This window comes from Oncorhynchus kisutch, linkage group LG7, assembly GCF_002021735.2.
Source record: "Oncorhynchus kisutch isolate 150728-3 linkage group LG7, Okis_V2, whole genome shotgun sequence".
Classification (NCBI taxonomy): domain Eukaryota; kingdom Metazoa; phylum Chordata; class Actinopteri; order Salmoniformes; family Salmonidae; genus Oncorhynchus; species Oncorhynchus kisutch.
In genome coordinates, this window is record NC_034180.2 from 7,805,026 (window position 1) to 7,819,735 (window position 14,710).

Genomic DNA, 14,710 nt, shown 5'->3' on the forward strand with positions numbered 1-14,710 from the left:
ATGAGTCATAAAGCCAAAGTCACACATTTACGCTTCGCAAAACATTTCTTCAGTTTTGCTCCTAATGACCTGCACTGAAGCTAGTTAATTATAACACTAGACTACAGTACATTTTAGGTATAGTGAACAAAGCTAGCTAGCTAAACTTGGATATCTTGACTTGTAGTGGTACTAGCTAGCACCAATATGGCTGACCTGATCACAATTGTACTGAATAACACTGCCTCGTGTAAAAAGAGAGCTTATATTGTTAACTAGCTACCAACAACAAAACAACTTACTCATTATCCCAGTTGGTCTTGGCTGCCACCGTCAGTTGATCTAGGACAGGGATGGGTAACTCCAGTCCTCGGGGCCTGATCGGTGTCACACTTTTGCTCCAGCCCTAGTTAACACACCTGACTCCAATAATCAACTAATCATGATCTTCAGTTTAGAATGTAATTAGTTTAATCAGCTGTGTTTGCTAGGGGAAAAAGTGACCGCTCCGAGGACTGGATTTGCCCATGTAACAGGGTTATATTGGTGATTTCCCCTTGCCAATGGGTTTTTGGTTTTAGTCTTGCCTTCACCTACTCAACATGGCATCTTATTGGCTGGTTTGCGTAGCTTGCTTACGAGGATGTTTCAGTTAGACTCATCCCAGTGAACAAGCACCAAACCAGTGGTAAGTTGTTGGTTGCAAAGCACTGTACGTCAAAAGTGATTTTTATACTCCCACGTGATGATTTAAATGTACAATTGATATCAATTTGTTTGCAAATGTTATTAGAACACCACACAAGATGTAGCGTTTTTTTTGGTGCATATTTGTTATGCATTTTGTTGTAAAGAATTCCAGATAATACTAGCTAGCAACTTATTGTGTCTGGTGGGGTTTGTATATTGTGTACAGTGCGTGAGTGCAGAGTTGGATGATGAGCTGTACATTGCATGACGTGCAATTTTGTGCTGTTTCTATCAGAATAAAGCTCCATGACTGGTGCTACAAGTTGGAGTTCGTGTCGATGATTGATTGTACACAACGCAAGAAGAGTACTGTTACACCCATGCCTGATCTATGAGCCTGCTTTCAGGGTGGGAACACAATTGGACAAGGAAGTGTCTTGTTTTGCACACCTTGTACAAAATAATAAAATGCAGTACTACAGGATATTTCTTAACGTTGCCAGTTATAGCTAGCTAATAAAGAGCAAATTCACGTATCGCCAACCAGGATCAAACTGCCCATGACCTAACCATTTGGGTGGTCTAAACCAATCATAGCACAGTATGTCAGTAAAATGCCTCCCATTACAATTCAGTATGTTTACACATGAATATTACATCCCCCTTTTAAAACAAGAAATGTTTACATATTCTAAGGGTTTCTTTTGAATATGGTCTGTAGTTTGAACTCAAGGTAAGTAACCATTTTATATTGCATACTACACCAAATGAATCAACACTCAAACAATAATCCAACATACTGTTACTTTTCAAACAAGGGATTCTCAGCAACTCAGCTTTCACTGTAGAAATAACATCTTAACATTTCAAACAAATACAATACCAAAGCATTAAGTTTACTTTCAATAAGAAGTTTACAGTCAAACTCTTTTAGGGCACCGATCCGCCTACACCCTTTGACATTTCACAGGTCTAGGACAGCTCTGGGCTTGACCTTTCTTCCTGACCTTGTGCGATATGATGCTGAGCATGATTCTATCAGTCAACAGTTCTTGTAGTGTTGCAGGTATTCAGGTAAGTATGTTGTGCTGTGTGTGTTTAGTCCATCACATTCTCTTTCAGGGGAACAGTTCATCTCAGTGTGTTGTTCTTTTGTGTTCAGTAGGTGACGACGATTGTGGCGGTATACCGCTCCTTCTGCGGTGCAGATGTGATATGAACGTTCAGTGTCAGCTGGCTGGATGACGACTGCTGGCTTCCAGAGGCCATTGCTCCTGGATTCTAACTGACTCTCCGTCGATCAGTGGTCAAGCTGACCTGTCGTAGTATCGCATTTTGTTGTTGTTGTCTGCTAGTTGGTGCTGGGAAGGTTTGAGCAAAGTCTGCGGCTCATCAACAGCTGGGCTGGTGATTGGAAGTTGTCAACTGGAGTGTTGCAGTATTCAAGGAGACTGAGGTAGGGGTCTCTCTTGTCTGCTTTTGCTTTCTCCATGAGCGATTTAGCAATCTGCACAGATTTTTCAGCAAGGCCATTACTTTGAGGGTAATGTGGGCTTGCGGTGACATGTGTAAACTCCCATGCTTTTGTGAAGGATTCAAACTCATTTGATTTGTAACAGGGCCCATTGTCAGATATTAAAGTCTCTACAATGCCATGCCTGGCAGACTGCTTTCAGCTTGTGTATCACAGCTGCAGATGTGGTGCTGTGAAGCTTGTCGAGTTTGAAGTATCTGCTGTAGTAGTCCACTGTTACGATGTAGTCCTCGTTGTTCCAGGTGAACAGATCGGTTGCCATGACCTGCCAGGGTCGGTCTGGGATACAGTGAGGTAACATTGTCTCTTTAGTGTTTGAGGGGCGTCGTTCAAGACATTTGGCACATTTGCCAAAACAAAATGTCCCGTGCTCTCTGTTTGCACTTGTCCATGCCCATGTGTCCAGCATGGATCTTTGTCAAAATCTCTTCTGAGACTGGTAGGAATAATGATTTTTCTCTCCTTTGAAAATTATTCTGTCGATCTGTGATAGTTCATCATGATGGTTCCAGAAATCTGAGACTCTCTGAGGGCATTTTCTCCTCTCCTCGGGGACCTGTATGACTTTCCTCAGCTGTGCGAGTTGCGAGTCCTTTTCTGCTTGGATCTCCTTCAGTTTTGTGTCACTAACTGGTAAAGTTGCTGTACACAGTGTGCACTTGCACCACCATGCTAGTGGTTTCCTCACGATTGACTCAAGGGGCTTGTGGTCGGATTCCTCAATTACTTGTCGTCCATACATGTACTGATGGAAACATTTACATCCGAACAGAATGGCGTAGAGCTCCTTTTTGATTTGAGCGTAGTTGATTTCACAGTCTGTGAGAGATTTGGAAGCGTAGCCGATGGCCTTTCCTTCTTGCAGTAGCACTGCACCTAGTCCATACTTTGACGGGTCCACTTGGAGTCTGAGCTCTTTGTCGGGGTCGTAGTAGGCAAGGATTGGTCCTGGTTCTCTCGTGATCAAGTCTTTCACATTCTGGAAAGCAATGTTGTGTTGCTTGTCCCAGAGAAAATCACTCGACTGCTTTAGCAGTTGACGCAGAGGTGCATTAGCATTGGAGAGGCTGGGTGCGAACTTGGCTAAGTAGTTGACCATGCCAAGCACTGTTTCCAGCTCTGCACGGTTCTTTGGTGGCTCCATTTCTTTTATGGCTAAGATCTTCTGTGGATCTGGCTTGATTCCAGTCGCTGTGAGAAGATGTCCGAAGCAGCTGACCTCTTCTCGGGGTTGAGCCGGACTCCTCTCTCGCGGGACCTTTGCAGCATCGTGCAGAGTTTTTGGTCGTGCTCCTCTTTGGTTCGACCATAGACAAGGATGTCGTCCACAATTGCCACAACTCCATCGAGGCCTTCGTACACTTTGATCTTTCGCTGAAACTCGTCTTGGGGTGAGATAATCCCAAAAGGCAGGCGACGGAACCTGTAGCGTCCAAAAGGTGTGTTGAATGTTGTGAGCTTGATAGCCCAGTAGCCTGATCTAGCGTCCATGACACTGAAGTAGTGTGCTCCCGCTAGCTTGTGTGTGATGCCATCTAGCGTCGGTAAAGGATAATGGGGGCGTTAGCCTTGTTCAAGTCTCTTGGGTCGAGACATACTCGGAGCTTGCCTGTGAGTTGTTCCACCACCACTAACGCGTTTACCCAGTCAGTCGGTTCTGTAACCTTGGTGACTATGTCAGATTGCTCCATGCTCTCCAACTCTTTCTTCAGACGGGCAGAGAGCAAGGGGAATCTTTCTCGGTGGGCAGACCACAGGGGTTGCATCTGGGTCAAGGTGAATGGTACGTTCTCCTGAGAATAATCCTATTCCTGTAAAAACATCAGCAAACTCCTCCAGTACATTGTCTGTCTCTACTGGTGCTGTCACTGATAACTTGATGAGGTCCATGTCTAAACATGCTTTAAGACCTAGCACTGCAGGTGCTCTAGTGTCAACAACATATAAGTCCAACATCATGTCACTTTCCTTGTATTTGATGTCAAGCTGCGGTACTTATTCAGAGGAATGTTTACTTTGTGCCTCAATGTCAGCAAAGGCTTGCTCTGTCTCTCTGACTTTTCTGTGTAACTGAATCAATAAACAGTTCATCAGCGTTTGACTCTTTGATTGACATTTCATCTTCACTCACTGTGTACTGTTTTTCCACGGTAAGCTCTGCACACTGTTGCAAAGTGGTTCCATTTTCCACATTTAGTACACTGTTTGCCTTTAGCTGGGCAATTTCCTTGTTCGCCATGCACTTTGTATCCACATGTTTTGAGTCTGTGTCGCTCTGTTTTGGAGTTATGTCTCTCTCTGTTCTAAAACTCGCTCTCTGGGCACCAGAGGTGTGCTTTGACGCCTGCCTGACTGCGTGCACTGCTTGTTCACGTGATGCACTCGTGCTGCCGCGCTAAATGGTTTTCTGAGCCTGTGCTAGCTCATGAGATCTGGCTATGTCGATAGCTTTGTCCAGCGTTACCTCAGACCCAACATTCAAAAGTTTCTCTCTCACTCGCGGTGATGTACTCCAAATACAATACGGTCCCTGACCATACCATCCTTGTTTGCATAATCAGTCTTTCACAAGCAGACGCAGCTCTGTCACAAACTGTTCAAAAGACTCGCTTGTATGAGGATTCTGTGTTATGCACTATAGTCGGTTACCATATGTGATTGAATATTATCTGCTGTTGGCTTGTGTGGATGTATGTGTTATGCAACAGAGCAGAGCAGCTCACATATTACTGCACCTGTACATAGCCTACCTATAATTTAGCCCAAACAACTACCTCTTTCCCTACTGTATTTAATTAATTAATTATGCTCCTTTGCACCCCATTTATTTTTATTTCTACTTTGCACATTTCTTCCATTGCAAATCTACCATTCCAGTGTTTTACTTGCTATATTGTATTTACTTTGCCACCATGGCCTTTTTTTGCCTTTACCTCCCTTATCTCACCTCATTTGCTCACATTGTATATAGACTTGTTTATACTGTATTATTGACTGTATGTTTGTTTTACTCCATGTGTAACTCTGTGTCGTTTTATCTGTCGAACTGCTTTGCTTTATCTTGGCCAGGTCGCAATTGTAAATGAGAACTTGTTCTCAACTTGCCTACCTGGTTAAATAAAGGTGAAATCAAAATAAATAAATAGCTGACTTGAAACATTTAACAGTTTCAGGGCCATGGGCCTTTCTCATGATGGAAAAATACAGAATAACATGAAGACAGGAACTGTGCAATGAGTTGGGGTGGGCACATTGAGAACGTAGTGTTGTGAGAACAAACTGTATTTTGTTAGATAACAGGTGCCTGTATATTCTACACAGCTACAACGACTGACCGCTGAAGGGCTTAGGGGGCTGGGACCAGCCTCTGCGCCAACAATCAACGATAGGCTGGGTGAGTCTAAACCACGCCCAGTCTCTGGCTCGGAAGCAGGAACTACCTCTGTCAGAGTATATTTATATCTTTGTCAGGAACAAGTCAGTTCTCTGTTTGCCCTGCGAGGTTTGACCGAGAGCCCGTATATACGAAAATTGAAAATCGTATTGGTCTTCGGCACAACATATGCTTCAAAACGTTCGTAGTATGTTTTCAGTAACTTTTGATTCAGCCTTGGTAAGTGTCCATGTGTTGTAAATATCTCTCCCTTTTTCACCGATCCAGAGGAGCAGGTAGCTGCACGTTTCCTTTCATTCAGAGGACCCGTGAACATTAGCTCCACATGCTGTTTGTACTTACGCCATGCAAGTTTGTGGACTCCCAGTCCATTCGAGGTGAAGGAACTCCAGAAAAATCCATCTTGTAAGACCTTTTACTCTGACACCATGTCTTGTTTTGCACACTTTGTACAAAATAATAAAATGCAGTACTACAGGATATTTCTTAACGTAACTCTTTATTAGCTAGCTATAACTGGCATGTTCACATATAGCCAACCAGGATCAAACTGCCCATGACCTAACTATTTGGGTAGTCTTAACCAATCATTGCACAGTATATTGAGGTAAAATGCATCCAATTACAATTCAGTATGTTTACACATATGAATATTACAGGGCTGCCCGTTGGCCCGGCAACATCTGCTGAGCTCACCAAAGTTAATCATGCTTTCCATATGTCCTGCTTGGGCCAGTACATTTTCAAACTCCAAAACAGAAAAAGTATGTAAAGGATTAAATACAAACAATCTTGCCGACATCTGACGCTTCACAGTTATCAAGCAGCATTCGGTTTCCAAGCTGAGGCAAGAATGTCAAGACTTTCCCTCTCGGTCTAGACTAGAGAGCCCCGCCTGAGTATGGCCTGATACTCATGCTTGACCCCTCACAGCGGAGGCAAGGTTGAACATCGGCAGGCGTATTTCACCAACACAGAATAAAAGTCCTCCGCCAGACATCCTACACAGATACCATTATTAGCAAATAAAGATTTACGTACGCCTACACTATATGTAGCTCCTTGCTTGTCAAGACAAATTTACACATCACTTACTTGTTGGTAAATATGAATATTGTAATAATGCTATTCTGTAGTCTATAATTGTTTAAAACCAGCTTAATTCCAGAAGCTGTTAATGAGCTATGTCATTTATTTGTTGTTCTTGTCGCACTGCTTTGCTTTATCTTGGCCAGGTCGCAGTTGTAAATGAGAATTTGTTCTCAACTGGCCTACCTGGTGAAATAAAAAAATACAAATGTATCATCGGAATATCAACTGGTGGGTGGCAAAGCCACAACTCCTCATTCATCCGATTGTAATCGCCGGTAAAAACAATTATTGAAAAGAGCGGGATCCTAGGTTTCCAGTGCTGTTTGATTTATTTCATTTTTACAACGAGGGTCTGCCATGACAATATACAAAGTAACAGCATGAAGCTTTTTCCAAACAATCGGTGGTATGGTTGGCTACAAGGTACTTGCGCAGGCTGCAAATTAAGCGACCCATGATTGAAATTCTGCATGTTCAACTTGCCTTTCTATAATCTTGGCTCGGAACAGTAATTTTTTCATTTGGGCCAGTAGTTTTCACATGGTACTAGACAATGTCCCTGAATTTCAAGCCCTGCAATGGCTCTATTGAACAGGGACAACCAAATCTATTCGTGATCGTGCAATTAGCGAAACACACATTGTGCCACAATAATTGCTACAAAACATGGCTCCATTTTTAGATCAAACAGCACGCTCAATCAACTGATGGCGTCATCAGTGTAACTATCTGGCACGAACATTTTAAAATACCGCTATAGTGCATCATTATTTCTTTAACACCTCATCACTCAGAATTATGTAGGTGAAGTGGTGAATCTTTCCCTTTTAACCATAAGAATGTAATACATCTAAAGGCACAAGCAACGAGAGGAACCGGGCGACAGGCCTCCTGCAAAATGTACCTCTTGTCATTTCTCTGTATCTGTCGAGGATCTTGACACTACTGGGACGACTGGCGAGGACGCGATCTTGCGTTGTCTCTGCGCGCTCCCGTGCCACCTTCAGTTCCAGTAGTTGTAGTTTCCTCCGCAATGTCCTGTTTTCTTTCTGGCTTTGAGTTATTTCCAAACGAAACACTGCATAGCCATCGTCTACGAGTTTACAGACCTCTGTCACTGCTGCATTCGCTAGCACCTCCATGATGGAGGCTATTTGCGTGTGAAGAACCATACAGTTAGCCATTATTAGCAGCTAGCTAGCTAGCGTTACCTAGATAACGTCTATCAACCAAGTCCGGTCACCAACGCGAATTAAAGACTACCTAGGACAAGTATGTGATGCTGTGCAATTAAATGAGCACATGGAATTAATAAATGTCTGAAAAACAACAATAAAAACGCTAACTTGGAAATGATTATTGGTCACTGTTCACTTCCGTCTACTACTTCTTCTGAAAGGTACACACACCGCCACCTACTGTACTGGAGTGTGAGGCCGGTTACGGCCTCCCCATAGAGCAGGGTTTTCTAAACCTCTTGGGGTCCCCCCTGGGTGCACTTAGTTTTTTTTGGCCATAGAACATCACAGCTGATTCAAATAATCAAAGCTTGATGATGATGAGTTGGTTATTTGAATCCGCTTTGTAGCGCGAGGGCAAAAACCCAAAACGTGCACGTTTGGGGAAACCCGGCTATTGAGCAGTGGGTAAAATCTCGGTAGCCAAATTACAACCTGTGTTGTGGTAATTGTGTTTGCTCTGTAACCTGTGTAATTCATATGCCTTGCATATGCCTTGCGCGTGTGTGTGTGTATATATATATATATATATATATAAGGCAGAGACAATAAGAAAACAGTGGCAGAATAAATTCAACCATACCTTTTTTGTTTTATAAAAAAAAAACTGATAGCAACCTCTGTCCAGTGCAATCCACAAAGCATATTGCATGTACAGTAACAGACCGTTACAGGACCTACAGCGTGGTCAAGCCAGTAAATGTTTCCGACATTTTCGGACCACTAAACAACTTGATTTAGAACCACAAAGAGTTCACGATGCTGTCTGTGTAGGTGGACCAATTCAGTATGTCTGATGTGTACGCCGAGGAACTTAACTTACTACCCTCTCCACTACATTGATGGAACAGTAGTGGAGAGGGTAGTAAGTTTTAAGTTCCTCGGCGTACACATCACAGACAAACTGAATTGGTCCACCCACACAGACAGCATCGTGAAGAAGGCGCAGCAGCGCCTCTTCAACCTCAGGAGGCTGAAGAAATTCGGCTTGTCACCAAAAGCACTCACAAACTTCTACAGATGCACAATCGAGAGCATCCTGTCGGGCTGTATAAAATTTGATTTGAGTTACCACAAGTCGCAAAGAAAACAACAGGAGCTGCCTCCACTATTCCAGCAACATTTCAACTTCAAATCACCTATGCTTAGTCTAATACCAAAAACAATGTAGTACAATCAACGTAAGCTAAATATGATGTGGCTGTCCATGGTTCTGACTTGTGTGTGGGCATTGGTGCAAGTAGAAAAACATGTCGTCTCACCCAACTTGTAGAGAAACTCCAATGCCAGCCTCCTCTCTTTCATGTTGACAAAACACTATCACTCTATCATACAGTACAATACACATTTTTGTTTTTTTGTCCTAGGCTACCTGGCTAAAATGCTTGCTAGCCTAACTTCCATTCATGGGCAACATTGGCTAGTTAACATTAGCCTTTTAGGCCTACATCTATAGTTAGCTACATATGGAACTTCCATCCAATTAGGCCGGTCACAACAATGGATCAGAATCGCCGTAATAGTCATTGCCTAGTATGGAGAATTAAGTAAAACCACAAGTCCAAATCCCTAGCTCCATCTATAGCTAATTTTGGACAGGGACAATTTTAGCTAGCTAGCTAGACACCGGAGGACAGCAACACAACGAGATGCAACTATTCAAGTTAATGCCATATGCTCTCAATGGGATATGTTAGGAGTGACACCTAAATCCAAGATGGCTTCCCTTGATACTCTATTTCGGTGCGCCAGATCCATTCACTGTTGAGCTCGCTCAGTTTAGCTCAACGCTGATTGGCACATTTTATGTCAAGGGAGGCCAAATGCTCGCTGGCTTCCCTTACTTTAAATTCTACGGGCGGCAACAATGTCATACTCGTTTAAGCCTGACAGCATCAGATGGATGGCCTACAAGTATAGAGACAGAGGGGCGCTGTATTGCTTGCTCAGATTTCTCCTGTAAGCCTTTTGCAAATTGAAGGAAAATTATGAAACAGAGATTTTTTTTTTGTCAATTTTTTTGGGAAGCCTGGCTTCCCTTGGCATGCATGAATACATGCCACTGCCATTAGAGGACAATAGTATAAGTTATATCCATAAAACCTTGTGGTCAAACAAGGAAATGGTTCCAATCGTTTTTCCACCATTCATTTTCCCATAAAGGATTTTAGAAACACTTAATATAAGGGCTGAGTTTCATGTAGGCTTCCCCTGGCATGACATTTTGATAGCCGTGTAAATCTCTCAAGGACAATGTGACTTATCAATATATCTGCCTGTATTTACTGACCTAAAATGAAATGCTTATTAACTGCTAATATGACAATCATAAAGCACTACAAATCCCATGAATATCTGTATGAGACTGCCGAAGATAAGAATCTCTGGATTAACTATGTAATGTTAGCTAAATGTAGTGAAGAATAAATTGGCAACATTTCTTTAAATGGAAAATTCTGTGAACTGTCTTGAGCATGCTTTTAAACTGACACGATATCTGTTAGCAAAGGTGTCAGCTAGAGATGATGTGCAGGAGCTTGCAGGGATTTGTAGTTTTGCATGATCTACTTTGATGCTAATTCGATTTTTTTTTAAATCTGAGAGTAAATAGAGACGAATGTATTGATAAGTCACCCTGTCCGATTTACAAGTTTATCAAAATGTCACGCCAGGGTAAGCTTACACGAAACACAGCCCTTATTAAGTGTTTCTAAAATCACCTATGGGAAAAAATGGTGGTGGTGGAAAAACATTTGGAACCATTTCCCTGTTTGACCACTAGGTTTTATGGGTATTATGACACCTCCACTGTGGGTCTCTATACTGCTATAGAGTTTCTAATAAAATAATTCCCTACAAACCTCATTCTAGTACCATGTTTCCCTATCAATTTCAAAATATGCCCTAATGTCATCCAGCACAACATAACTTCTCCCTTCTGTTCCCATTACATTATAGTACAGATTTCCCTGTAATATAAAAAAATCTCTACCTTACTTTCACCCCATTGCCTCTGCCAACAATCGAACACATTTTTTAAATCACTGACCACGTCTACATGCACACCAATATTCCGTTTTTATTTGGGATACTCAAGTGTTCTGCTTTTGAGTTGACACATTTAAATCATCATATCCCGTTTACAATAACACAAAGGCTTGTATCCCGGTTATGAGAAACCCGGATAAAATGCCTGGGTTATGCTAATCTCAGAAGGGTCTCTTCAAACTGGGTAAGAGTGTACGACTTGTTTACTTCTGTTTAGGAGGGTAATTAACCCATTATTAACTTGTCATTTGAAACAGGCTTGTGTAAACCTAGTCTAGAAAAAGGACAGTTGAATATTTACCCTACTGAGGTGATGTACACTGAACAAAAATCTAAACGCAACACGTAAAGTGTTGGTCTCATATTTCATGAGCTGAAGTAAAAGAGAAGAGAAATGTTCCGTGCACACAAAAAGCAAACTTTGCTCAATTTTTGTGCCAAATTTGTTTACACCCCTGTCGGTGAGCATTTCTCCCTTGCCAAGATAATCCATCCACCTGACAGGTGTGGCATATCAAGAAGCACAGGTGCACCTTATGCTGGGTACACTCAAATGTGCAGTATCGTCACGCAACACAATGCCACCGATGTCTCATGTTGAGGGAGCATGCTATGCCAGCACACCAAACGACAAGTCTGTATCATGTGAGAATACCCAGATGCTCAACTGAGGGATTTAGTCATCCAAAACAACTCTAACCCCAAGACACTTCACATGACTATAATACAGCTCAAGGAACACTGCTACAATTTCTCCCCATTGTGGACACACCTATGTCTAGTTAGAATACTCCGGAAGCAGAAGCTCTTGTAACATAGTTTGATCTTCAAGCGCCTCTCCTTCCTTGATGTAAATGGTCTGGTGCTTCTTCACATAGTTCGCCTCAGTAAAACGCTTCCCACATGTGGGGCAGGCGTATGGCTTGTCGGTGTACATCCTAATGCTCAGCCTCCCAAATTGTGACCCGATGACACCAGAGGAGGTAGAAGCAGGAGCCACCACCCTGCCTCCTCTAGCCATTGTTTGGGTGTTGTTGGGCTGTTTGCTGTGTTATTGGCTAGGTACCTCGTGGTGAATGCCCATCCTGACCCTGTCTGCATTGGTGTGGTAAGCCTGAAGTAAGGAAAAGACAGACTTCCTGAAAGACTACCATCAGGGGAGTCTCCCACCACTCTCTGTGATGGCTGAAGCCCAGGGTAACCTGCTCTGCTCATCATAGATACTGTGGTGTTTTTATCATAGGTCTGTCTCTATCAGCCCCAGGTCCTGCTCGATCCTTGCACTGAGACTGTGAAGAGAAGGGTCTGGGCTGCAGACTGGATCCCTGACGGGAGCCTCGGTCTCTCTGATGACCACCAGACTTGCGGTTGTTCAGTCCACCTGTCCACTGGTTGTGTTCTGTGTGGTGGTGGAAACTGTCAGTCGTGGTTCGGTCCTGGTTCCGACTCAGGAAGGAAGATCGAAGGCTTCTGTTCCAGGGTCCTGATCCGGGGCCAGGGTTTGTAACCAGCCACTTCAGAGGTCCAGTCTCTCCCGATAGCAACACAAGATATCAGCAGGTCCTCATGGACTGCAGACTGCAAACAAATTGTACAGAAGAGCATATAAGAAACTACACTGCTCAAAATAATAAAGGGAACATTTAAACAACACAATGTAACTCCAAGTCAATCACACTTCTGTGAAATTAAACTGTTCACTTAGGAAGCAACACTGATTGACAATACATTTCACATGCTGTTGTGCAAATGGAATAGACAACAGGTGGAAATTATAGGCAATTAGCAAGACACCCCCAATTAAGGAGTGGTTCTGCAGGTGGTGACCACAGACCACTTCTCAGTTCCTATGCTTCCTGTCTGATATTTTGGTCACTTTTGAATGCTGGTGGTGCTTTCACTCTAGTGGTAGCATGAGACGGAGTCTACAACCCACACAAGTGGCTCAGGTAGTGCAGCTCATCCAGGATGGCACATCAATGCGAGCTGTGGCAAGAAGGTTTGCTGTGTCTGTCAGCGTAGTGTCCAGAGCATGGAGGCGCTACCAGGAGACAGGCCAGTATATCAGGAGATGTGGAGGAGGCCGTAGGAGGGCAACAACCCAGCAGAAGGACCGCTACCTCCGCCTTTGTGCAAGGAGGAGCAGGAGGAGCACTGCCAGAGCACTGCAAAATGACCTCCAGCAGGCCACAAATGTACATGTGTCTGCTCAAACGGTCAGAAACAGACTTCATGAGGGTGGTATGAGGGCCCGACGTCCACAGGTGGGGGTTGTGCTTACAGCCCAACACCCTGCAGGACGTTTGGCATTTGCCAGAGAACACCAAGATTGGCAAATTCGCCACTGGTGCCCTGTGCTCTTCACAGATGAAAGCAGGTTCACACTGAGCACATGTGACAGAGTCTGGAGACGCCGTGGAGAACGTTCTGCTGCCTGCAACATCCTCCAGCATGACCGGTTTGGCGGTGGGTCAGTCATGGTGTGAGGTGGCATTTCTTTGGGGGGCCGCACAGCCCTCTATGTGCTCGCCAGAGATAGCCTGACTGCCATTAGATACCGGGATGAGATCCTCAGACGCCTTGTGAGACCATATGCTGGTGCGGTTGGCCCTGGGTTCCTCCTAATGCAAGACAATGCTAGACCTCATGTGGCTAGAGTGTGTCAGCAGTCCCTGCAAGAGGAAGGCATTGATGCTATGGACTGGCCCGTCCGTTCCCCAGACCTGAATCCAATTGAGCACATCTGGGACATCATGTCTCGCTCCATCCACCAACGCCACGTTGCACCACAGACTGTCCAAGAGTTGGCGGATGCTTTAGTCCAGGTCTGGGAGGAGATCCCTCAGGAGACCATCCACCACCTTATCAGGAGCATGCCCAGGCATTGTCGGGAGGTCATACAGGCACACACACTACTGAGCCTCATTTTGACTTGTTTTAAGGACATTACATCAAAGTTGGATCAGCCTGTAGTGTGGTTTTCCACTTTAATTTTGAGTGTGACTCCAAATCCAGACCTCCATGGGTTGATAAATTTGATTTCCATTGATCCTTTTTGTGTGATTTTGTTGTCAGCACATTCAACTATGTAAAGAAAAAAGTAATTAATAAGAATATTTCATTAATTCAGATCTAGGATGTGTTATTTTAGTGTTCCCTTAATTTTTTTGAGCAGTGTATGTATGTATATATATTTTTTTTAATGTTCTCTAAATAAGCTTTGTTGTACAATTTAAAAGGTCAAATACACTTCATTTAAAACAGTCTGCAATAATCTATTGAATTCAGAGCGTGTGAAGTTATACCTAGGCTGAATATAAGCCTTCCACAATCATAAGAACCACTAATACTTTTCATTATTTTATCAAAATAGTTTAATCTGATTTTTTTGCAATAATCACTTATCTGGCTTCAAGTCTGTCTATGAAAATGCCCTTTTGTTACATATTTAACCAGAACATTGCATAATGCAAATTCACTAATGTAGCAGGTATTGTAGAAAATGAACACCGGTCTCAAACACTCTCTAGCACAAGCCCACGTGCTAGTGAGTAGCCAGCTACTATTTATATTTCAAGTTTAGCCAACTTGGATCTAGGTATAATTTCACATGCTCTGAATTCAGCTAACAAGGCAAAACAGTTGGGATGGTTATGAACACACCCTTCTGTCCGTCTCCAACTGTTTGAACAGTCTGTCCACCTTGTTCAGATGTTGAGGTCAAGTGGCCTACCT

General features: G+C 43.3%; 1 protein-coding gene across 4 annotated transcripts in view; it reads right to left on the bottom strand.

The window, feature by feature from the left end:
* The window catches only part of LOC109894762 (neurotrophin receptor-interacting factor homolog), a 52,419-nt gene that overhangs the window by 21,909 nt on the left and 15,800 nt on the right, over positions 1-14,710 (bottom strand). Inside the window, exon 1 of one of the 4 annotated variants that reach the window (XM_031828112.1) lies at positions 7,594-8,090. The exons of 2 other annotated variants lie outside the window; for them this stretch is intronic. In XM_031828112.1, coding sequence (XP_031683972.1) covers positions 7,594-7,873 — 280 coding nt within the window. In that variant the 5' untranslated portion in view covers positions 7,874-8,090. Of the gene's footprint in view, positions 1-7,593; positions 8,091-14,710 lie in introns of those variants that run through there. One more of the 4 variants, XM_031828114.1, reaches the window with a different exon arrangement.